We start from the raw sequence: 22,729 nt of genomic DNA, 5'->3' as shown, positions 1-22,729 counted from the left end.
TGTGTAACTGAGATTAATTCACAAACATACGAAAAATAAGGTTAATAGAAGCCTCACCTACATAAGTAAAGGTATTGAAGAGCATTACAGTAGAAAGCAAGGAATGTAAGGATCTGGAAGATTTATTTTGCAAGATTGTAATACAAAGAGCGGAAATTTAGAAGACGGATACCAAAAAAGCTGATTTCAACAATAAACATTTTCTTAAAAGTAATGGCAGCTCACCTTCAAGTTGTAAGCAATGCATAAACTAAAAATGAACGAATGGTAATAAAACAGAGGGTAAAACGAGTGGTGAAAGAAAATTAGAAGTGATAAATATGGGATCCATCAAAGCCATTCAACGAAAGCGAAAACGCAACAGATAGGCTAACAGGCTATCTAATTAATCAGAAGAATGGTTGTCCGGACATGAAATACAATGCAAAGCCAGTGAGAAGTTTCTAGCTGAACTTACGGTCTAATGACATATTTTGTTTTCCCTTCAGCATTATAGCCCAAAGGAGCCCTGTAAAAAGGAAAAGGAAACAGGTTAGATTTACCACTCTTGTTGAGAAATTTTCCCAAATTCTGGCAAATAACCCTTTGTTTTACTGTGAAGTGGTTCGAGTGAGACCCACAACATACCTTGTCAAGAGACAAGAAGCAACATGTAGACCCAAGTTGGCTGAGGGGTCAAATGAGAACCTAGATTTCAAAGGCGAAACAAGAAAACCAAAGTTAATCGCCATGACCTCCAACCATATTAATGGTAGTAAGTGTTTTGCCAATGTGTATTGTTTATGAAAAGTAAGTCAAGCAAATACCTGAACAACTTGGTGTTGTGGCTAACTGTAGCAGTGTCTTGAAGCTTGAACTCGAGCCATTTATCAGGGTTTAGAGCTGAAATCAGACAGAAAAATACAAAGAATTTTGAGTGAAGAGTAAGAAATACCAAAAGCTAAAAGTATATCGAAAACCACTCCTCTGTCCTCCGAAATTCAAAGGGAAAAGAAACAGTTTCAGATATGAAAGAGCCCGCCGCAAAAAAAATAAAACATCAGAAATCTGAGCATAGTGGTAGGCTAGTAGCAAAAACGTTTCAGAGATTTCAAAGCAAGATTAAGGAAAACGCGGTTAGAGTATAAAACAGCGCACCTGTTTTCGGTCCTGTCTCTTCCTTAGCTTGATCCAGATAGACCTGAGATCGTAAAGCACAAACGACAGTCAGAAATTTCTAATAAACACAAGCCATAATAACTGAGAAGAAAGGCCTAATGCTATTAATAATAAAGATCTATAGGCTTCGTATATGCATCAATGTGTTCGTTTAAGCTCGTCTGATTGAATGTGAAATGCAACAAAGCATACATTGGACAAAACACAAGAGAAAGGAATCAAACCAGCTTGGCAAAAATATTAAAATGGAATTAGAGATAAGATAAGAGAGAAAAGGTCACCAGATTGTTGCCGGAAGTGAGGTAATAATAGGAGAACCCGCCGGAAAGTGCCGCGATCGCACCGGCAGAGAATCGGAAAGTGCCAAGACCAGATTTGCTTTGGGATCCGAATGAGACGGGGAATGTAATCTGAGCAGACCTGGCGAGTCGCCGGAAGAAGGAGCTGGCCATAGTGGTTTAGATCTCGGAGAAGAACAAAGGGAGCGAAATGGGAAGGTTTAAGAACCGAGAGAGAATGAGACGACAGACCTGGGGAGAGAGTGTGACTTCTACCCTACGGAGATGTGTACGTAATAACGGTGGAAATCCCAAAACTCTTTAACACGCGATTCTGTTCAAATATCCCCAATAACACACGAATTTGTTATCTGATTAAGCAAGTCTTAACATAAAATCTTAACACGCGATTTTGATGTACATATGATAGTTTTACATACTAGATTCTATTTGATTGTTGTAGAATAAAATAACTAGATTAGATTACATCTACAAATTATTGAAGTAAATCTTTTAATATAAATTGGTGTTGCACCAAATGGCAAGGAGCAAGTACATACACCAAGGACTATGCAATTCAAAATACGCATCAAAGCAATAGCAGACTTTAAGTTTCTCAAAGCATCAAAGTCGTATATTTCTAGCTACAAACTTGAGAGAGAGACGCCTGGTTGTTGTTTTGAGTGAATATCGCCTGGACCCTGATCAACCCATGTTGAGATCAGGTGGTGTGCAATGGCAAATGGCCCAGGGATGAACAGAGGAGCGAGCTCACCGCTTTCGACATTGAAATCGGTTGATAGGCTCTGGCTTCTCTCCACACCTTTACAGATCTGCTCTATCTTTGAAGCCGCTGTTCTTTGCGCCTTCCTGTATTCTGCAAAAGCCAGGGCTTTCTTCACACCTTCTCTACTGTGCCATTGAGCATCTGCGCAGTAAAACATGTTTGCTCATTTGTTAAGATATGCTAAGAAACTTTGGCAGTCCAAAGAGTTGAAGTTAATTTACCTTCTAACTCATCTTTGTCTACGGTTATGTCAAGCGTCTTGGCGAAAGCAAAGAACCCGAGCATCAATTGGCATGGCATGCTACTTGGTCCCACTGCAATTTAAGACAACCATATCCTCGTTTCTGTCAACTTTGGAGTTAGAAAAACTTCCTTCTGACCACACAAAAAAAAAAAAATTTAACTAAGTTTCATATCTACACATTGAGGAACTATCTTGCTGAGAGATGATAAATCGCAAAATTCGCACAACAACGAAACAATTTTGTTATCTGCTCTACTACTATATTGCAAATCTATTTAGCACTATTCCCTAAGGGGTAGTACATGGTAAAGGACCTATCACACTCACGGATTGCATGCATTGTACATTAGCTAAAGAAAAACTCTGCAAGTCCAAAGCTAATAAACATAGATAAAATATGTAAATGGAAGACATGGAAACCCTAAACCAACAATTATAAACATTTCTAACTACACAATTACCAGGCCAAGGCTGAGAGCTGTGGTAGACAACTTGTCCCACTTCAATGCCTGTCTCTTCCCATGTTTCTCGTCTCACAGCTTCTTCTAAGCTTTCCCCTGGCTAGCAGAAGCAACATAGATAATAATACATACAAAAATAGTGAACAGGAATTGCCTATTCACGGGAAGAAAACAACAAATTAACTAGTCAACAGTAGCCGTGAAGTCCTCATACCTCAATAAACCCAGCTAAACAACTCCACATTCTCGGTACATATCTAGATTGCCTGCTTAACAGTGCGCGATCATTTTCTCGATCAATAACTAACATTATAACCACCTGTAATGGACAAGGGACCAATCAACCAGAAGTTCCGCAATACCATGCTCTTTGCAAAAAGAAAACAGAGGAAGCATGGAATATACCGGGTCAACACGGGGATAAACTCGCTTCTTGCATGTCTCGTTTGAGCATTGTTTTCTCCTTCCTGCTTCCTTTGGAACAGTTTTACCTCCACAAGATCCACAAAATCGTGATACGTTGTGCCACTCAAGCAATGCCCTGGCCTGTCATGATAGATAATATAGTCAGGTATTATGAAGGTGGTGAAAAACGAAAAACTACTACTTTTCTTAAGTTGTGCAATGCAAGCAATAAGGACCTATACTTAAAATGATTCCATTAAACTTAAAAACTTAAAGCATATGATTAAGATGAATAATCAAGCTCACATACGTGACCGGCAATAGCCAATTCATCCATAGCGCGTTGATCAGCCCAATCAGCAGCTACCATTAGGGTTCGAAGGTCGACGAAACACAGCTTCCTACCTGCAAATTCAGAAACCACCACGCCGTCTTCTTCCGGCAGATCAACCGCCCAATACACCAAATCTTCCTCTACCTTGGGTCCTAAATACACAAGCGAGTCCTCGCTCAGATCAACCCCAGAACTCGCCAACATACCTTTGCAATCAGCCAAGCTGATCCAGCTCAGATGCCAAAGAGGCGTCGTATTAGCGTCTCCACCGCTCGAGAACACCAGTGGCCGGCCCTTGCTAAATGGAAGGACCTTGAAATCCGGGGAAGGCTTCGGGTGATTAGGGATTTCTGGGACTAGGGTTTTAAGGGATTCGAAAGCGGAAGAAGGTGAGAAAGGATCGGTTGATTTCGGGGTTCTGGATCTCAATGGATTGCCTGCGTACGCGTGGGTTCTTAGGTTCATCGACATTGTGAGAGCTGAGAGTGTTGTTCGTCTGGCTGGGTCTAGAGTTACAGATCTGGAGAGGAAAGAGAGTGTTGGATACGAAGAAGAAGAGAGGAAGAGAGCAAGCATTTCTGTTTTCTTCTCCCCATTTCTTTCGCGCCTGATGATGATGATGTTAGAGCCCAAGCGGAGTGAGAAAGGAGAAGCGATGATTCAGACGAGTCTGGTCCTCACACGTGTCAAGCTATGTCACACACACGTTTCAAAATTTTGCAATCAGTCGCTTTAGATTAGGCGCAACGCGCAACTGTCGAGCTACTTTTAATTCATGTGTTATTGGTATATTAATCTAGTTCGTAATCACAGAAATATTTGACATAATTCTTTTCAAGAAACATAACCTTATAGAAATTGAATAAATCTTTCAACTTTAGCTACTAGACGAATTTGTCTCACATAAATACTCCAATTAATGTAACATCTTAACGTGAAAATCCGAAAGATCCAATCCAAATCAATGAAACTCTCGAGAGTTTGGGGTTTCTTCATCAGAAAGCAACATATCACAGAAAGGCTTCAACCTTCGAGCCCAAGGGTAGATGTCAACCAAGCACACAACTCATCCAACTCCTGTGGGATTGTGTAGTGCCCGAGTCCATTGTAACCTTTGAAGGTCGTCTTCTTGAACCCATTTGCGATCAAGGCCTCTGAAGATTTCTCCCCAAACTTGAATGGTACCACATCATCACCTGAAGACCAAAGCCACATGAATCAGAATGAGACCATGAAAGACGATAAAATCCTAAAAATGTATAGCCCTTCTTTTACTTGAATCGGTCTTAGGGAATGAATTGCATTTACAGCAAGATTCAATACTAAGTAGTGAAGCATTTTAAAAGTTTTAAGTTACTATAATTTACTTTACCTTTTCCATGACAAACTAAAACGGGCAACGATGCAGCTCGGTTCTTGATCTGTTCCTCTTCTAGTTTGCCAGTCAGTGTCCTGTGAAAAAAAAAAGATAGGGAAATAAGGATGATAAACGTACCGAAGTCACTCATATACCTTAATTAATCTATAAAAGCTCCAAAACTAGAAGGAAGTTAGGACAAGAGGAAAACATACTTTGCACAAGGAAGCCACCCGCTTAAGCCTATGACTGTGCTTAAATTGATAGGGTAAGGATTGCCATTTCCATATTTACCGAGAGCAAAACAAGTTGCAGAGTATAGCGATGTTCCTGCACCCATGCTGAACCCTCCAACACCTAATTTGACTTTGAGCAATGAAAGATAACACAGTTTCAGAAATAGAATCTCGAAATTTTGGGTTCTCAGCCACAAGTTTTGAGAAAACTAGGCGCACATTCTTAATTATTAATTTTTTCTAAATCTACTCAAATCTTTCGAGCTACATTCTTCTCTCAAGATTTGAACTTACTACTATTCAATTGCAACAGAGTACCATACATCAATTTTTATAATTTGCATTGTCGTGGTTACTCAATTTTCTTACTATTTCAATGACCACATGGAGAGGAATGAGGAGGCAAGCTTGAAAAGAAAACTTACTGTCAGCAGGCTCATTCGACAACAGATTTGCAACATGTGCGGCAGCCACATCCAATCCTTCTACATCATCAGGACCATCTTCATTGATGTCCACAACATCAAACCCTGCATTAATTACAATAGCAACTCATCAAATGTTTTCTCACACAACATACTTCAACTCATCAAATGTTTTCACTTTAACCTCCGTTTCTATTTCCATTAGTAATAGTTCCACTAAGCTGAGTGAAAGATCAATGCTATGTAGCAAATAACTTACAAGCTGTGGAGGGAAAACCACCAAACAAACTTATTGGTTGAGAAGGAGCAGTAGGGCATATCCATTTGATCTACACCACAAACACAAAGACGGTTACGTATTGAGAATGGTAGAGTAACTGAGCACGTTAAGGCAAGTGCTGGAGATCAGTGAAGCTTATAAGTTATAACTCACATTGGGAAGGGGAAGGGTCTCCAAAAGCTGCGACCAGCTGCATCCAGGACCAAAAAAAAAAAGACGTAAGGTCATGACTGCCAGCTTTTCGAACTAGCTATGTGTCGAGTTAAGTTTGTATCGACCAAGACAATGAACGATGTCACGATTTACTAAACCGAGTTTTTTCCTAAAGAAGGCTTAAAAAGATAAGCCAGAGTGTTCATAGTCACGGTCAATTAATTTTCTCGGTGATTGTGAAGCGACATTCCCTAAAGAGCACCGAAACTCTTGGAAGTAAGTGAAGTACAGGGATAAGGTGTAAAGCTGAGCGCTATCATAAGTTACACTCATTACTGATAATAACCTACAGCTTAACAATTTAAACCATTCCAAATAGCCTAGTATCTAGACTGGACACTGTAATATGGAAGCAATGTACAACAAACTACTATGCTAGCTGATTTTCCAAATTTGAAAACAAACTTCAGATAGAAAAATGGTTACCTCGAGCCATTGTCTCCAAGGCCATGTAGCCAGACAATAGTAGCTTGGTGTTTCCCTTTAGGCTTAACCACATGAGTTTTCCCAAACTCGACCGCTCTTCTTAAATTTCTGCCTGCAATGATGTTGCAATTGAGAGTTTTTATTTTTCATGGTATTTTCCATTTGAACTTGCAAAAAAACGAATCAGCAAGCAGCAAAAAAAAGGAAGGAATATACTAACTTGAACCAACTGCAGCGCTGGAGAAACTCATATTGGAAGAACAAGCACTGGGTGAAGAATATAACAAGAAGAATGATCCTGCAGGGCAACGAATGCATCAGTCATTAACACCACATTGATTACATCAGGCGAGAATTTTCAGAAGACAGATACCACATTGTTCAAACCAAAAATCAAAGAGAAATTAAACCTTTAGAAGACGGATAACCTCTAGAAAATCACAGACGAAATCCAAAATTTTAAGAATAAAGCTCGAAAAAGTAAAAAAAGAGAAAAATCATTGAAATACTGAGTCCGTTCAGACATTGTACAGGAAAAGGAACCCGAGTGCTCGATCGATCGAAAAAAAAATTCCAAGGAATCACGAAAACCCAGATACGAAATTGGTGTTGTCTTTACGACAAATTAATTGGAAAACGACATCAGAACTACAAATTACATAGGTAGATGCTGAAAAAAGTTGGTGAAGCGCAAAGGATTAATCAAAATTGATCTTACCTGAGAGACGGTTGTACCTTGGCAAGGTTAATCGACGGGGAAGTCTAAAAGAAACAGAGCTTAGCAACAATCCATAAATTTTGATGTGGGTTGCACTTTATATTTCCTTACGGTCCATCAATTTTGATATTTTTCCATTTTTTCCTCGAAACTTTTATTTTGATCAGTCTATATCTTCTTATGGAAATCATCTTGAATATTCTTTTGATATAAATCAATATGTTAGTTTAGGAAATTTAGCTTTATCTCTAAATTTATTATTTACATTGATAAATTATGAAACTTGGGTCTAGATTAAAGTTTAGGGTGGCGTGTGTTCCAATTCTAATATCATGTAGAGTTTGAAGGAGATGCAACTCAAAATCATTTAGCAAAAAGTGAATTTGATCAATGTTAATTGTTTTTAAGTTTAAATCTAATTTCCAATGTGAGATTCTTGACACGTTGAAACCCATATGCTTGTTACAAATTGTGCTTATTACATATATCGAAACAAAACCAATATTTACCAACAAAAAAAATCTACCGTGGAGAGATGGGAGATATGATACTAGAGCAAATAGAGGGTAAACGAAAATTCCTCTCCCTCTGAATATGCAATCTCGGGATATCAACAACACGTCGTACACCTGTAGCTGCATCATCATCATCATCAGCTGCCAAAAGATCGACCACAACAACTTCAGAATCCGGCGGCTCATTCACCGGAACTCTCCCTTCAAGCATCTCAATCACCATAGCCATATCAGGTCTATTCTTAGCCTTCTCTTGTATACACCAAAGAGCAACACACACCAGTTTCATCACTTGCCCTTCGTCATCTACTTCCTTGGCTTCTATCATCCGTTCATCTACAATCTCCATCACTTTCCTTTCTCTCATCTTCTGGTTCACAATCCTCGGAAAATACTCCAACTTCTTCTTCTTCTTCTTCTTCTTCTTATTACAAAGTGTGTTCGTCTTCGTTTCCTCAACCTCTACCCTTGAAATACTTCTCCTTCCTCCGATCATCTCAAGTAACACGATTCCGTAGCTGTAAACATCGGATTTCTCCGAAATTCCATGTTCTAGAAGCCACTCCGGAGCTAGATATCCACGTGTCCCTCGGATATCCGTTAAAACCCGGCTCTCGTCTCTAGCGATCAGCTTCGAGAGTCCGAAATCTGTAACCACCGCTCTGTAATTCTCGTCGAGGAGGATGTTTTCGGGTTTCACGTCGAGATGCAAGATCTTCGATCGACAATCATGGTGGAGATAGGCAAGCGCTTTAGCTACATCGATTGCGACTTGGTACCTTTGGTCCCAAGACAAGCATCCTCCTCCGCATCTTCTATTTCCTTTAGCCGGAAAAATCCAGATATCGAGAGACGAATTCGCGATAAACTCGTAGACGAGGAATCTCTGGCGATTTACCGACGAGAAACCGAAAAGACGAACTAGATTTTTGTGCTGTACCGAAGCTATGGCGGCTACTTCGGATCTGAACTCTCGCTCTCCTTTGATCTCTTCTCCTTCGATTCTCTTCACGGCGACTTGGCTTCCGTCTTTCAACACTCCTTTGAAGACAGATCCGGATCCGCCTTTTCCGATCAGGCATCGGAATCCGTCGGTGGCTTCTTCGAGATCCTCGAGCTTGAATTTGGTAGGGACTCCGGCGACTTTTCTCAGGAAGCTGTACTCGATTCGGAGCTCTCTGCCTTCGGAGACGTACCTCGATTCCAGGAGCTTTCTCTCTCTGTTGTAACGGTATCGGATTATGAGGAAACAGATCACGGCGAGGATTAACGAAATGTCGACGCCGGCGATGAGAAAGAAGGTTCTGGAGAGTTTTAGAGAAACTCGGGCGGCGATTATCACTATGAGAAGGGCTAATATGGATATAGTCGCGATTATGTTTGCTTTCTTGTCCTCCATTTAGAGGCTTTTTAGAGCTTCTCTGGTTTCATATTTTCAAATGAACATGGTGTGTGAATCGTGGCGTGAGCTCAACAATTAAGGAGGAAATATTTTCAAACTAAAACCCAAAAAAAAAATACAACAAGGAGTTGTATTTTATCCTTTTTTGTTCCTGTTGAATTATACTTTTTGAATAATTCTTCAAGTTATTTTGTTTGCTATCGAATTCCGTAATTTGAATATTAGCTGATTTATGAATAAAATGAATATTTAAATTCGGAAATAGTTGTCGTTGAATTCATGGTCAGATATAATATTATCTATAACTCATAAAATGAGATAGAGTCGTGTACATTGTTGTAGAATGTACGATATACATAGGTTAGGTTTGTCATAAATGATCTGCAAGTTGTGCCAGCTGTATTAATCAATCCATTGATGCAGTGTGCTGAAAAAAAGTTTCAAATCGTTAGGAAAAATTGCCATGTTGGGTTGTGCATGTCGATTAAAAGTTAACACTAAAAAGCGGATTAAATGGGTTAATACTAGGAATCAATAAGCTCGGCATGCAGATTAATAAACAAAACTAGTCAGGTTTAAGTATTTGTTTGTGTTTATTCGTTAGGGTATGTTATGGTATATGTAAACGTAATCTCATGTATATAACCAAAAATATTCTAGCAAAAAATATACAGTATATGAAAATTTGTTACGGACTTCAGATCGGGTGAGATATCATATGTCATATGATTTGTCTACCGCCAGAAAAGCCAATACTAAACTAGATATTATTATTTGCAGAACGTGAGCATTGTTGACAAAATTGCAGCTGAATGGAATAGTTTTATAATTAGGTTGCCTTCGGAGACTAACTTTGCCGGTCGGAAATATGCCTGGATCGGGTGGTGACTCACGTAGCTCATTTACAGAGCTATTAATCTATTATGGAATTGACCAATTCATTTCGAGTTAAAAGAGTATGAATATAATTATGAGCATAATTTTGTACTGAAACAATTTCTTAATTATTAAAACATCATTAAATAAAGTGAGCAGTGGTGGTCAAAATCGGTAAACTGCAGCTAAACTTGCATCGGTTCCATCTCTTTATTAATATGATCGCATTGGTTTTGGTTTATCCAGCTTAGATGCTTAACATCGCATTAGACCATCTTCAATCCTACTCCAAATTTTACTCTAAAATGGAGTAAAAAATGGAATTATTCCATATATAGAACAAAAAATGGAGTAAAAATAAAGCTTACATTGGAATAAAATAGTTACTCTAAAATAGAGAAAAATATGGAGTCATACATTGAAGATACTTTTAGTCTCGTGAATTTTGTCGGGTTCAGCGTAATTGCCTACGAAAAAAAAATACAAACATTGTTAAGTACTACTATTATCTATTATCTATTGTTTTGTCTTTGATTTTTCAGTCAACGCTTCGTTGTGTTAGTTAAAAGGCTTTTTGGCTTCCATCTTTTGTTTATCACATTTGGTCAACGGAAATCTGCCATAACGATATCACTCCCCATTGGTTGGCCGACAAAAACAAACCAAAATGCCGGCTCTATGCTTCAACTTCTTTTGTTTTTGACTTCTTCAACTTTTTTTTTTTTAATTAGTCACCAAAAGCTTTAAACACGAGAAAGAAAAGAAATAGCCAGATCAAGATTGAGCACGATTTTTCAAAAGAATTGGCTCCATGTATTGCTCTTTCCAGTAATCCTATTTCTAAGTAAAGTGATGTTATTGGTAGATTGATTTGTAGAATTTTAAAGAACTTTTAAATTCTTAATATTTTCAATCTTCAATCATGAGCTAGAAAGGTTGGATTACAAGATATTTAACTAGCCAAGTAGGAGACTACTTTATATGTAATTTCGATGTAATTTTTGACGCATATTTAAACAAGAGTCGAATTTGGATATACATACAAGATTAAATTATACAGCTCTGACAAAAATATACAGATAAAAGCGCACATTAACTGACGCATATTGGACAAAATTATAGTTCTGTACCTAGATCCATACAACCTGTATTAATATGTGTAAAGATACAGTCTTTCCGATGAAATAAAGTGGTGGATGACTATGTGATCATATCGAATTTTTTTGATATTATCACAGAAAAATTTGTTTGGTAGTTATGGTATAGCATATATTCCTGACTTTATATTAGTAAAATACAAAGTAAATAAAAAAATGAAGTAATAAGAAGTCCACCGTCATATGAACGCGCATTTTGACTTGAAAGAAAAATTCACATGTGCACCTTCAAGTTAGCTGCAAGGCTCCAATCAAACACAAATCTTAAAGTTTTGAAAAGGTTTATCCCGAGTGTTCATTTGTCAACGCTCGATGTCTTGATTTGTAATGTATCCATGCAAATATAATTAGCACACCGAGAATTAATAGACAATACGACTTCTGGTATAGTATGTGACTTTTCTCATAAAACTAATCGATCAAAAGAAGAAAAAAAAATGTTTTCTACTAGGAGCAAAAGCTTGTAACAGAGAATTAAAATAATATTTTATTCAAGATATATCAACAAATTTCCTTATTTCCATTCAACACTTTGGTACTCAATCTATCCAAACTATTGCATACGTACGATCTATAACTGTTAATCATAGTCAAAATGATAATATATGAAAAGATATTTGATTTCTTTCATCTTCAAAATTTCAACTCTTCTTGGGAGGCTAACCGAATCTTATTATTTCCATCGAAAATTATTTTTACAAGTTTAAATTTCGGAAGCAAAGTTCACCGATCATATTCATCATAACTTAAGCCATAACTTCAGGAGCTTGAATATGCAACATTAAATGTCTCTGAGCTTACGCTTTGACTTTTGAAAGTCTTATACTATATATATGCATGGTCGAAACTGTTTATATAGAGAACCTTACATACATAAAACAGAACTGCAAAGTTTTTACAAAACCATATAATTAAGGAGACGACGTGGTTAGTTAATATATACTCAAGTATTAATGCAGCGGTTACAGATGTGTTCTCGGCCATCGGAAGAGTTTCTGATCAACCTCTCGCCGGATTCTGCGAGCCCCGATGGTCTCGTTGTCTATGACGTCGCCAAGAAGGAACTTCTTCTTCACAATAATGTTTACATGTCTGTTAATGGAGAGAGAGCTATTCACATGATCCCTCTTGTTATTTTTCTATGTGGTTTTGTTCTTTGGGTTTTTTCAAGTGCTACTACTAATTAATCACTAACAATGTACACCACCACGTAGTAGAGGAATGACCTTTGCTAATTTGTGATCAGTAGAGATGATAACGATTTCTATAAATATTTTAATTACAATATTTCTTCTTTCTTTTTGACAAATTAATTACAATATTTGCCTAGTTGGATTCTTTATTTGCTAGTGTTAAAACTTTCACGACTATTTTACATGAGGTTTTTCGCCGGCAAGGTAACTAAACCCTTTCAAACCAGAACCAGATCAAGACCCGGTTATTGATCGAAGACCTCATGTAATAATGTAATTGGTTAATCCAAAAAAACGTTATTTTTAAACGTTCTGGTTTTACGCCGGAAATGTAACTAAACCATTTCCACATCGGTTCATAATTTGGATTCGGTTAATCTGTAAACCTAACCGAACCGTAGTTCTCTAATCTCTTCGCTCGCTGTCATCGTCTCTCTTGGAGATGAGCTTTTTCGCGGGTCATCCTTCCATCAACCTATTTTCCTTAAGCAAACTTCTTCTACCTTTCCGAGTTCTGTAGCCACTTTTTTTCCGTTCCGAAGAACCTCTAATGGTGATTAGCAGTGGCGTAATTTTGACCCGTACTTGTTGCTTGAGGCTGCAACAGCCGAGTTTTGCATTGCGCCGGAGATTCTGCGGAGCCACGGCTTGCTCTGTTTCTCTGAACGGAACCACTTCGAAAAATAAGAAAAGTTCCGGCAAGGAGAAAGTGATTGTGATTTCTGGGCCCACCGGCGCTGGAAAAAGCAGACTTGCGTTGGAGCTCGCCAAGCGTCTCAATGGCGAAATCATCAGTGCTGACTCCGTTCAGGTCCATTTCAATCCCATTCTTACTTGTATAGCTCACTTGGAGTGTTGAGAACTCTAAATTTGAAACCCTTGTTGAGTCCAACTGATAGGGTCTCGAACCGAAACAAGACGGCTTTGCTTAATCCAAGAGTTTGGTGTTTGATCAATTCTTGGGCTTTACAATTGCATCTATGTTTGGTGTTGTTAAAAAAGGTTCTTGCTTTGTTGTTCCCTGACCACCACAGGTGTACCGAGGCCTTGATGTTGGATCAGCCAAGCCATCAGCAAGCGATAGAAAGGTATCCTTCTGGTATATTTGGTAAGATTTATTCGTTGTATCTGATGCTGGTGCGATGATCAGATTACATTCTGAAAGTGTATACCTTTGAGCCTGACGTTGTATGTTTTACAAATTATTCAGGAAGTGCCCCATCATCTTATCGACATTTTGCATCCGTCTCAAGGTCTTTTTCAGCTCTCGTTTCTACTTTATTGATGTTGTGAATGCCACACATGTAATTGCTTCTGATACTCATGTATGCAAATCCAGAAAAAAATTCACATTTTTCCATTTTTTTTATTTAGACTACTCTGTGGGGCAATTTTTCGATGATGGAAGACAAGCTGCTAAAGACATTCTTAGTAGAGGGCGCGTTCCCATAGTCACAGGTGGCACTGGATTGTACCTACGATGGTATGGCTGGAGATTATGTACTGCAAAAATCGATTATAAAAAATTTACTGCAAATTCTAAAGTTCACTGTTATCATGCTCTTGGTAATGTTAGGTTCATCTATGGGAAGCCAGATGTGCCGAAACCTTCTCCAGAGATCATCTCTGAGGTCCATGATATGCTCGTTGGTTTTCAAACCGAACATAACTGGGATGCAGCTGTTGAGTTTGTGGTCAATGCTGGTGATCAAAAAGCCTCTTCTTTAACTCGTAATGATTGGTACAGACTACGGCGTAGCCTCGAGATACTCAAGGTTTGGCAATTATCAGCTTCAACTGTTGTTTATCATTCTTAAAAATCAATAGAGTTTTCAAACACTCATAGCATAGTTAATGAGTCATGAATGGTTTATGCAGGTTTTGAAACATAATTTCTCAACAAAAATCCCTCTAAATGATTATTCTCGAGTTATTCATGTCTGAGTTTTTTTTTCTTTTGTCTCTGACGTGGAAAGAAAACTTCAGTGAACTGATTTGATGATTTGAGAAATATTGCTTTTATGATAGTTAAAACAGACATAACCTGTAAAGGAAATGAAGCACCAGTTTCTGAGTGTATGACTGTCTGCTTGAAAGATTTGATCTTGCTTCTATCATTGTTTTCTTCTGGTACAGCGTCTACGTTTTCAAAGGTTGTATGTTTGTTTTACTGGCAGTCAACTGGATCTCCTCCGTCTTCCTTTCGCGTTCCATATGATTCGTTTCGGGATAATTTGAATTCTCCTGATGCCAACGACTTCGATGGGGATGGTTCATCTGCTGAAGTTTCTATCCAAAACATACAAACAGATTTGGACTATGATTTCCTTTGTTTTTTTCTGTCAAGCCCAAGGGTTGATCTCTACAGGTCTATTGATTTCAGATGTGAAGATATGCTCTCAGGTAATTTTCCTATCTGATTCTTTCAAGTTTAACCAAAAAAAAAATACAATTTGCATGCTCTTTGCTGTGTCCTATGCAGTTTTTGTAGATATTTGTTTGGCATTTCTTCTGAGCTATTTTTTCATTGATGCTTACCTATCAACTTCAGGTGCCGATGGAGTATTATCAGAAGCTAGATGGCTTCTTGATCTTGGTCTTCTTCCAAACACAAATTCTTCAACTCGTGCCATTGGGTACAGACAGGTAGTATTCTTTATTTTCAATACTGGTTTGTGCATAACAACCTGAGAAAGAGAAGACTTTCTTGTGTTACTGTTAGCATATTATCATCCACATTTACCAAATTGGTTGCGAAATGAGGTCTATTCGTATCTAGCTGAAAAAAATGTTTCAAAAATGCTATACCATATCAATTTATTTGGACTCTAGTACTCTGATATCAATTTGAATCAACAATGCAAAATATGATTCCTCGTTTTCAGGCCATGGAATATCTATTGAAGTGTCGACGACAAGGGTGTGTAAGTTCCCCTGGAGAATTCTATAGCTTTTTGAACAAATTTCAGCAAGCATCCAGGTGATTCCTCTACTAATATCTTCTGGTCGAAATTGTGATTGAACATTAATGAAAACCGAAGTCATTTCTTCACTTTTTTTTTTTCTTTTCAAAATGATAAATTCAAAATAATCCTGGTAAGCTAACGTCTATGCCTGAAAACAATTGCTTTGTATTATATTCTAAAGAAAAAACCTATTCTGATAACTGCTCTGAAGGTTAAGCTAAAATCAGTAGCCTTTGTTTTTTGGTCGATGCACAGAAACTTTGCAAAAAGGCAAATGACGTGGTTCCGGTGTGAGCCTATGTACCACTGGCTAAATGCTTCTAAACCTCTGGTATATGTTCTGTTTCTATTCAAATCTTTTATTGTTTGATGTCAAAGCATGGTGTTTTAAATTCTTGGTCCTCGCAGGATACAATACTTAAATTCATTTACGATGCTTATGAGAACGAAGCAGAGACGCTGATGGTGCCCGACTCTCTCAGAATGAACAAAGACGTAAGAAACTCTCGAGAAGCTAATGCTCTTAAGGCATACCGCCCCAGAAATAGGTACATAGATTAAGAAAAAACACTCAATTTGAGATTCTTTGAGGTTAATATAAATATATACATAATTGGTTTATGGGTTGTGAATCTGTGTATGAACTATGAAGGCATTTCGTAAGAAGAGAGGACTGTTCTTCGGTGTTAGAGTGGATCAGAAGTGAAGGATGTAAGAGTGAAGATGTTTCAAGCATTGAAGAAGCTGCCATGTAACCACTGCCTTTCTTTCTATACGAAAAAGAAAAGCTAAAACCAAAACAGGAAAAAATTGTATGTTTTTTTTGCAGCTAGTGGAATTAAGACTAGATACGTGATTTTAGAATAATGTTTTTTTTTTTTATGAACAAAACTATTTCGGTCCCTTTTTTACTTACAAACCTCAGATTCACTCCCATGTTGAAAACGCTATGGGACTTTATTTCGAGTTTGAACCGAATTGAGTTAATGGGCATAACCATATTTGAATCAAATAATTCGGAACAATTAACAACAGCTGGTGCCATTATCCGTTGTGAATCTAGAAAATATTAATAAACACTGCATGACAACGACGTGATTATTAAATAACATTTTTCGGGTACGTTATAACCAAAATATGGACCCTACGATCTCAATTTTTTTATGATCAAAAGTGAAGTGGGAATTATCTAAGCCACCTGACCCGATCTTTTAATCTAACGGCCTGAGGAATTCCCCCATAACGTTTTTCGTTTTGCTTATAAAGAAAGAATAAGTAAAAGTCGCAACTTTTGGCACACCCAAACACGCTCTTTGCTTGTGCTCACCAAGAAACAAACAAATAACTTTCATCGAATTAGTTATTTTTTAATTACATTTAATTCAAAAAAAGAAAACTAATTTTCATGTTCATTTTTGTTCATTTGATATGTGTTATTCGGAAATTGCAAGATTTTCTTCTAAACTGATCATCTACAAACGCCAACACAGAGTTTCATCACCTAATAATAGCGATAATGTATTAACCATGTGCATTGTGCTACAAATTGATATTATATAAATCAAATTTGTTGTTTAGCTTACTTATAAATTCTTATCACACGTTTACAGATATGGTCTTAACTCCACGAGAGGTGCTAATCTGCATGCCTGCATGTAGTGTCTAGAGGCGTGGTAAACAACTTTGGACTTGGGAAAATATGGTCCGCCATATTTAGCAAGCGGTGATAGAGGCTTCAAATATGGCTAAAAGATCAGTGTGAACGATTTAAGTAGCAACAAAAATATAGATAATTGTTAACGTCTACATATATATTTTGATAATTTGTTAATGAATAGCAGAATACATTTTATACATATCGCATGATGGGAATATAAACGATCTAACGTGACAATAAAATTTCTCTATTTCAAAAGCGTGTTAGTATTTGAGATATCTGTTAAAACAAGAGAAAACACACATGTCTACTGGAGTTCAATTCAACATGTTTAATCTACAAAACATACACTATAAATAACTTAGACTTTTTTTACATCAAGAATTTTCTCTAATTAGAATTACACTTAACTCGATCACCAACCACTCTCTAACATCCAATAAGCCACATCTATGCGCATCTCTAACTCGTATTTTGACGACAAACTTGGATATTTTTCTCTTAATTTCATATTTGAACACAACATCAAAATCAACTGTTCCAACACATCAATTCGCGTTTTACGAACAAAAACACACTAGCTAATAGAAACCGAGTAACAAAACATTTATTGATTAACTATTTCGACTAACCTAGCAAAAGACCACTCTTTTATTTTTATAATGATCCAAGTTCTTGCTCTCATTTTTTCTTGAAGAACAGCAATACGTTAGGAGAGAGTTTCACAATTAATAAACAAGTTCTATTCACATATCTTCTAAATATATCTTCATGGTTCCTTTGTTTTACTGATTATCCCCTTGACAACATTTTTCATAAATCAACTTGAGACGAGTATATAACTTTATAAATTTTAATCTTAGTCACGTGTACTTTGACTTGTGTTAAAACACATTATATGTTTCCTACAGTTTTGAGTCTGTTTCTTTACTTTTAGTACTCTATCATTTTTACACTAAGTTCTTACTAACTTGAAGCTCACCAGCAATTGAAGTGATACACTTGGAATCTTTTTCAAATCCCCTCATTGATAATATATGTAGGAGTATATCACAACGATCTTTATCTTTCCCTACTCGAGAGTGATACAACTCTGTAAAAAAATATTCAGAACTTTGAATAAATTGCTATGGTCAAACTTACCAGAAAAATATCAAGTCTCGAGAAGTCGTATAGACCATTTAAGATTAAGAAACAATTTAATTTTAGATATCTTCCAATTAAACATCAAATCATAGTCACTAACCAATTTGTAAATAATATATATGGTTATTTCACCATTTATTCATAAATAATATATTAAATAGAATGACACAAAAGGCCATTTCTCATGCGGTTTGTGGATAAATGCCTTCAGGAGTTTTACAGGTTCGCAACTTGAACTATCTTCAAATCGTTTCATTTAAAATTAAACTGCGCGTGCTGATGTGTAATTTAGATTTCTCTTTTTTTTTTTTTTTTCCCTTTTTCTAATTATTTGCATATAAGTTTTATTTTGTTTTATTTGGCCATTTGATCCTTGTTTGGTTGCCCAGAAAATCAAAGAGGAAAAAAAAAGTGGAGCTTTGTTGTTTGTGGCAGAAGAATCATGGCTTTCTTTGCGTGCTAAACATTCAGTGACCAAACTTCGTTTTAAGGTAGTCACAGACTCACAATCCCATTTGTTTTTTTCTTTTTTTTTTTTGAAGTTCAGAGTTTTAAGTCTCTTGATGCAAATTTAACGATAAAATTCAAAGATTATCTTCTACCCTTAATCAATGAAGATTGATCCTCGAGATTGAGTCATACTCTATTTTCAGTTTCATTAAAATCTGAATCCATTGAATAATTCTCGACAGTTTAATTTTTTCTGGTTTGTAATTGAGGACTTATCTGCAATCTAGTGATTATGAAACAAAAGAATCTGAAATGTTTATGCCAACTGTTTGAAAGTTGAAGTTTCTGGGTGTGAAAGATGCTAATGGATCTATTGGTCCAACTTATTTCTGGATATTTGGATGTACTTGAGCTTGTCAGGGCTCAGGATCATCATTAATAAGACTTTGTGATTGTACTTACAGGCTGCTTCATTCGAAAATTGATTGTGTGCTTGCTTTATCTTATTTTGTGGTTTCAACTCAAGGAATGCTTATGGATAAAGAGTTGAATTTTAGCGTCTGTGATGTAAAATATCTGATCTTGAGCTTTTTGAAGCAGCAATCATGAGATTCAAGAAGGGAACTAAAGTGGAAGTGTTGAGCAAATCATCGGTTCCAGCTGGTGCTTGGCGATCTGCAGAGATAATATCGGGAAATGGGCATTATTACACGGTCGCGTATGATAGTGAAGCTGGTACAGAGAGGGTACCGAGGAAGAGTATGAGGCCTGAGCCTCCTCCTTTACAAGTCCTGGATTCTTGGGCTCCTGGTGACATTCTTGAGGTTTTCGAAAACTGTTCGTGGAAGATTGCAGTCGTTTCCAAAGTTTTGGAAAAAGATTGTTTCTTGATTAGATTACTTGGTTCCTCACTGAAGGTCAAGGCAAACAAATCCGACATTCGGGTTAGACAATCTTGGCAAGATAACGAGTGGATCATGATCGGGCAGGTACTTGTTTCCTTCCTCTGTCAATGTTTATTATATCTTTCAAAGCCTTTTTTTTGTTTGTTTGAACTGACATTTTGTTTATACCATTTGGCTGCAGGGTACATCAAGGTTAAGCGCACAGACTTCAACAGGAAAACAATTAAGGAGAAAGGAGAATCAGAAAGGGGACTATACTTCATGTAAGAGCAAAGACAAGCTTGATGAGTCTGATGTGTATTCGCCAAAAGGTCCAAAGAAACGGACCTACTCATTGGTTGAACCAGACAATCAAACTTCACAATCCGAAAAAATTGGCAGATTAGGTAGAGCTGCTTTAGCTGCTTCTCCACCAAAGTTTCTTAAAGGAAAAACAGAAGAAGAAGATAGAGAGAGTGTTGCTTCTTCTGTTGGTAGTTGTAGCATGGACGATATGGATGATCTCAGTGCTGTCTCTTTCAGTCCCATTGAAACCGGTAACTCCAGTGACACAGAGTCATCTTCTTGTGGCTACGGAAGCATCAAGAAGTTGGGTTTTCCAAGAAAAGGCTCAGAGGCTGATGATGTTCATAGGTTAGAGTTGGATGCATACCGATGCAGCATCGAGAGACTGCACGCATCGGGGCCAATTATAACATGGGAACAAGAAACGTGGATCACAAATCTCCGTCTGAGACTGAACATTTCGAATGAGGAACATCTGATGCAGATAAGAAACCTTATCTCTGATGATAACAGTACAATATTCAGATAGCAGCATCAATGTCAACTACAATTTGTGTTACATAGAATAAAAATTGAGGGTAGGTTGTACAAATGTCACTCTATTTTTCAGCCAGGATATTTGAATCTTTTTGTTGTTGTTCCGAGCTTGTAACTATGTAAATATGAATATGTTGCTTTTTTGGGGGCTGGACTCGAGACCAAGTAGTCTCATTATACCTCATAAAATCACCGCATGTTCTTGTGCTCAAGGGAAAAAAGTAAAATAAAAACTTAGCTGCAAATTTTCTTTGGGTCCAAAAACAACTCGCTCTATTCCAAAACGGAACAATCCCAATGTTTCCCCAATTTCATTCTAAAAAGACCGATTCATTTAATATGTAACATCAAAGCAACATAGCCTGAATAACCAAAACGAAAGAGAATAGCAAACAGCTTCCCACACGGCAGAGACATTTCAGGAAGATTTTTTACTCGAATGCGTCATCATCGTCATCAGGGAGTGGCTGAGCTGCAGCTGCAGCGAGATCAGCCTCGTTCTTCTGCTGCTCAGCAAAGTCAATGTGAACCTCTGGTGGAGCAAGAGCTGGTGACTCGACAAAGTGAAGGTTTTGGTCGCCGGCAAGTTTCCTAGCAAGGTACAAGAAGGGCTTCTCGAAGTTGTAGTTGCTCTTTGCAGATATCTCATAGTACTGCAGATTCTTCTTCCTGTGGAATGTCACTTGCTTTGCCTTCACTTGCCTGTTCTTCACATCAACTTTGTTCCCGCAAAGAACAATCGGGATGTTCTCGCACACCCTGCAGAGATCACGGTGCCATGTCGGAACGTTCTTGTATGTGAGCCGTGCTGTGACATCGAACATGATTACTGCACATTGACCATGGATGCTGCAAGAAAAATCAAAGGTTAGCTTAGACATCCGAACGGAAACCAAATCAACCATTAACATAAAGAGTATTCTTTTCACATCCTAACTATAAATATTCAAGACTATGCATTACACATATTAACCTGCTAAGTGACCTAAGGAGATTACTTCAACCAATATACAAATCAGGTCTTATTAAAAGAGAAATTATAAGGTCTACTTACTAGTATCCATCCCTTAGGCCACCAAATTTCTCTTGTCCAGCAGTATCCCAGCAATAGAATCGGATCTTGCCACAGTTTGTGAAGAAATCCAAAGGATGAACCTCCACACCAATAGTAGCTGCAACACACGAAAAGAGGACTCAACGTCAGAAACTCGATGAAGAATAAATGACATTGTTCATTCACGAGTTGTATACTTACGTTCATATTTCTTCTCAAACTCCCCAGTAAGATGTCGCTTGACGAAGGTGGTTTTCCCTGCACAACCACATAGAGAAATCCGAGGCTTAGCAAAAATAATCAAAGACATCTGAAGAATATTACAACATGAATTGAACCACTGAAATCAACAGTGAGTATCATATAAGAATCGAATGGCAACTTAAAAGTGAGCTCATCTCGATCATCAAATCACCATTAACGTAACCAAGCATTGATATTAACGGAACACTACTATTTCTAACAGAGGAAACACCGCCTCAGTACATCGTGTAAATCTCAATTGCGTCTCCCAGAAGGAAATTTTTTTGACAAGAAGATCAAACTTCGGAGAAAAGAAGCAGGGATTGGAGCTAAAAAGTACCTGTGCCTCCATCACCAACAATGACGAGCTTGAAGCTAGGATAATCGACGGTTTGCTGGTTAGGTAGTGCCTGGACAAGATAACCACAATGAATTTAGAAAACGTAGAACCCAGAAACGAAGGCATCAACGGATCTGAGAGGGCGAAAAAGCCATAATCGTAATCTAATCGTACGTGAAGAAGAAACCAGCAAAAAAAACGAAGAGAATATATTTACCATGGTTTCAAAATCGCGGGAGGAGAGCAATGTCAATGTGTGCGTGGATGTGTAAGCAGGAGAGAAGCGGCGAGAGGGAGATCGAGTAGAGAGATGGGTTTTTAAAAGAGAAATTTCGAAGGGTTTCGCTTAGTTCTGACGCGACTCTTATCACCGTCAGATTCCTTCCTTTTGATGGTTCTGCAATTTTAACGCAGCTTTCTCCACCGTTGGATCCTATTTAGCTTTATTTCCACGCGGTCTCCCTGCCTCATAATTTGTCTTTTCCCTTTTCAAATTTGTATTTGTATTTATTGTCTTTGCAAATTCGAAATTTCCCATTCCTTGATATACGTTGCTCTTTACAATATTTATTTTTATATCGTATCTGAACATCATTTTTTCAAAATCAAAATTATTTTATTAACAAATCTTAATGTTTCACCAATAAGGATTTTTTTTGTCTTTGTAATCGCCGGATGATG

General features: G+C 37.5%; 8 protein-coding genes across 8 annotated transcripts in view; 3 read left to right on the top strand and 5 right to left on the bottom strand.

Moving 5' to 3' along the window:
• LOC18018405 (NADH-cytochrome b5 reductase-like protein) overlaps positions 1 to 1,698 on the bottom strand; it is a 4,064-nt gene extending 2,366 nt beyond the window's left edge. Inside the window, 5 exon segments of the mRNA XM_006400512.2 lie at positions 412 to 508; positions 628 to 687; positions 807 to 882; positions 1,138 to 1,180; positions 1,440 to 1,698. Coding sequence (XP_006400575.2) covers positions 412 to 508; positions 628 to 687; positions 807 to 882; positions 1,138 to 1,180; positions 1,440 to 1,610 — 447 coding nt within the window. The 5' untranslated portion in view covers positions 1,611 to 1,698.
• Positions 1,699 to 1,889: 191 nt separating this feature from the next.
• On the bottom strand, positions 1,890 to 4,277 carry LOC18018403 (nudix hydrolase 19, chloroplastic). Its single transcript, XM_006400510.2, has 6 exons — positions 3,644 to 4,277; positions 3,334 to 3,474; positions 3,143 to 3,247; positions 2,929 to 3,028; positions 2,445 to 2,537; positions 1,890 to 2,364 (listed from the first exon to the last, which is right to left on the bottom strand). Exons 1-6 carry the CDS (start codon positions 4,241 to 4,243, stop codon positions 2,081 to 2,083), a joined length of 1,323 nt encoding a protein of 440 aa, XP_006400573.1. The 5' UTR covers positions 4,244 to 4,277; the 3' UTR covers positions 1,890 to 2,080.
• Positions 4,278 to 4,498: 221 nt separating this feature from the next.
• LOC18018402 (acyl-protein thioesterase 2) lies at positions 4,499 to 7,384 on the bottom strand. The gene is made up of 9 exons (XM_006400509.2): positions 7,323 to 7,384; positions 6,825 to 6,902; positions 6,605 to 6,716; positions 6,119 to 6,155; positions 5,945 to 6,014; positions 5,686 to 5,790; positions 5,240 to 5,390; positions 5,040 to 5,119; positions 4,499 to 4,863 (listed from the first exon to the last, which is right to left on the bottom strand). Exons 2-9 carry the CDS (start codon positions 6,853 to 6,855, stop codon positions 4,691 to 4,693), a joined length of 759 nt encoding a protein of 252 aa, XP_006400572.1. The 5' UTR covers positions 6,856 to 6,902; positions 7,323 to 7,384; the 3' UTR covers positions 4,499 to 4,690.
• A 354-nt stretch (positions 7,385 to 7,738) lies between these two features.
• On the bottom strand, positions 7,739 to 9,339 carry LOC18018401 (probable receptor-like protein kinase At5g20050). The gene has a single exon (XM_006400508.2). The coding sequence runs from the start codon at positions 9,234 to 9,236 to the stop codon at positions 7,845 to 7,847; it is 1,392 nt and encodes a 463-aa protein (XP_006400571.1). The 5' UTR covers positions 9,237 to 9,339; the 3' UTR covers positions 7,739 to 7,844.
• A 2,886-nt stretch (positions 9,340 to 12,225) lies between these two features.
• LOC18018400 lies at positions 12,226 to 12,459 on the top strand. The gene has a single exon (XM_006400507.2). The coding sequence runs from the start codon at positions 12,226 to 12,228 to the stop codon at positions 12,457 to 12,459; it is 234 nt and encodes a 77-aa protein (XP_006400570.1).
• A 440-nt stretch (positions 12,460 to 12,899) lies between these two features.
• LOC18018399 (tRNA dimethylallyltransferase 9) lies at positions 12,900 to 16,351 on the top strand. The gene is made up of 11 exons (XM_006400506.2): positions 12,900 to 13,276; positions 13,500 to 13,553; positions 13,676 to 13,718; positions 13,840 to 13,948; positions 14,042 to 14,240; positions 14,643 to 14,868; positions 15,017 to 15,111; positions 15,351 to 15,445; positions 15,687 to 15,762; positions 15,840 to 15,979; positions 16,084 to 16,351. The coding sequence occupies exons 1-11, from the start codon at positions 13,016 to 13,018 to the stop codon at positions 16,184 to 16,186; spliced, it is 1,401 nt and encodes a 466-aa protein (XP_006400569.1). The 5' UTR covers positions 12,900 to 13,015; the 3' UTR covers positions 16,187 to 16,351.
• Positions 16,352 to 18,602: 2,251 nt separating this feature from the next.
• LOC18018398 lies at positions 18,603 to 20,547 on the top strand. The gene is made up of 3 exons (XM_006400505.2): positions 18,603 to 18,725; positions 19,285 to 19,673; positions 19,771 to 20,547. The coding sequence occupies exons 2-3, from the start codon at positions 19,290 to 19,292 to the stop codon at positions 20,401 to 20,403; spliced, it is 1,017 nt and encodes a 338-aa protein (XP_006400568.1). The 5' UTR covers positions 18,603 to 18,725; positions 19,285 to 19,289; the 3' UTR covers positions 20,404 to 20,547.
• An 84-nt stretch (positions 20,548 to 20,631) lies between these two features.
• LOC18018397 (GTP-binding nuclear protein Ran-2) lies at positions 20,632 to 22,420 on the bottom strand. The gene is made up of 5 exons (XM_006400504.2): positions 22,266 to 22,420; positions 22,049 to 22,118; positions 21,667 to 21,723; positions 21,466 to 21,583; positions 20,632 to 21,260 (listed from the first exon to the last, which is right to left on the bottom strand). Exons 1-5 carry the CDS (start codon positions 22,266 to 22,268, stop codon positions 20,843 to 20,845), a joined length of 666 nt encoding a protein of 221 aa, XP_006400567.1. The 5' UTR covers positions 22,269 to 22,420; the 3' UTR covers positions 20,632 to 20,842.
• Between the last annotated feature and the right edge of the window lie 309 nt (positions 22,421 to 22,729).

This window comes from Eutrema salsugineum, unplaced genomic scaffold (assembly GCF_000478725.1).
Source record: "Eutrema salsugineum unplaced genomic scaffold, Eutsalg1_0 scaffold_2, whole genome shotgun sequence".
NCBI classification, from domain to species: domain Eukaryota; kingdom Viridiplantae; phylum Streptophyta; class Magnoliopsida; order Brassicales; family Brassicaceae; genus Eutrema; species Eutrema salsugineum.
The sequence above is the reverse complement of the archived record's forward strand: the minus strand, read 5'-3'. Positions and strand labels throughout refer to the sequence as shown.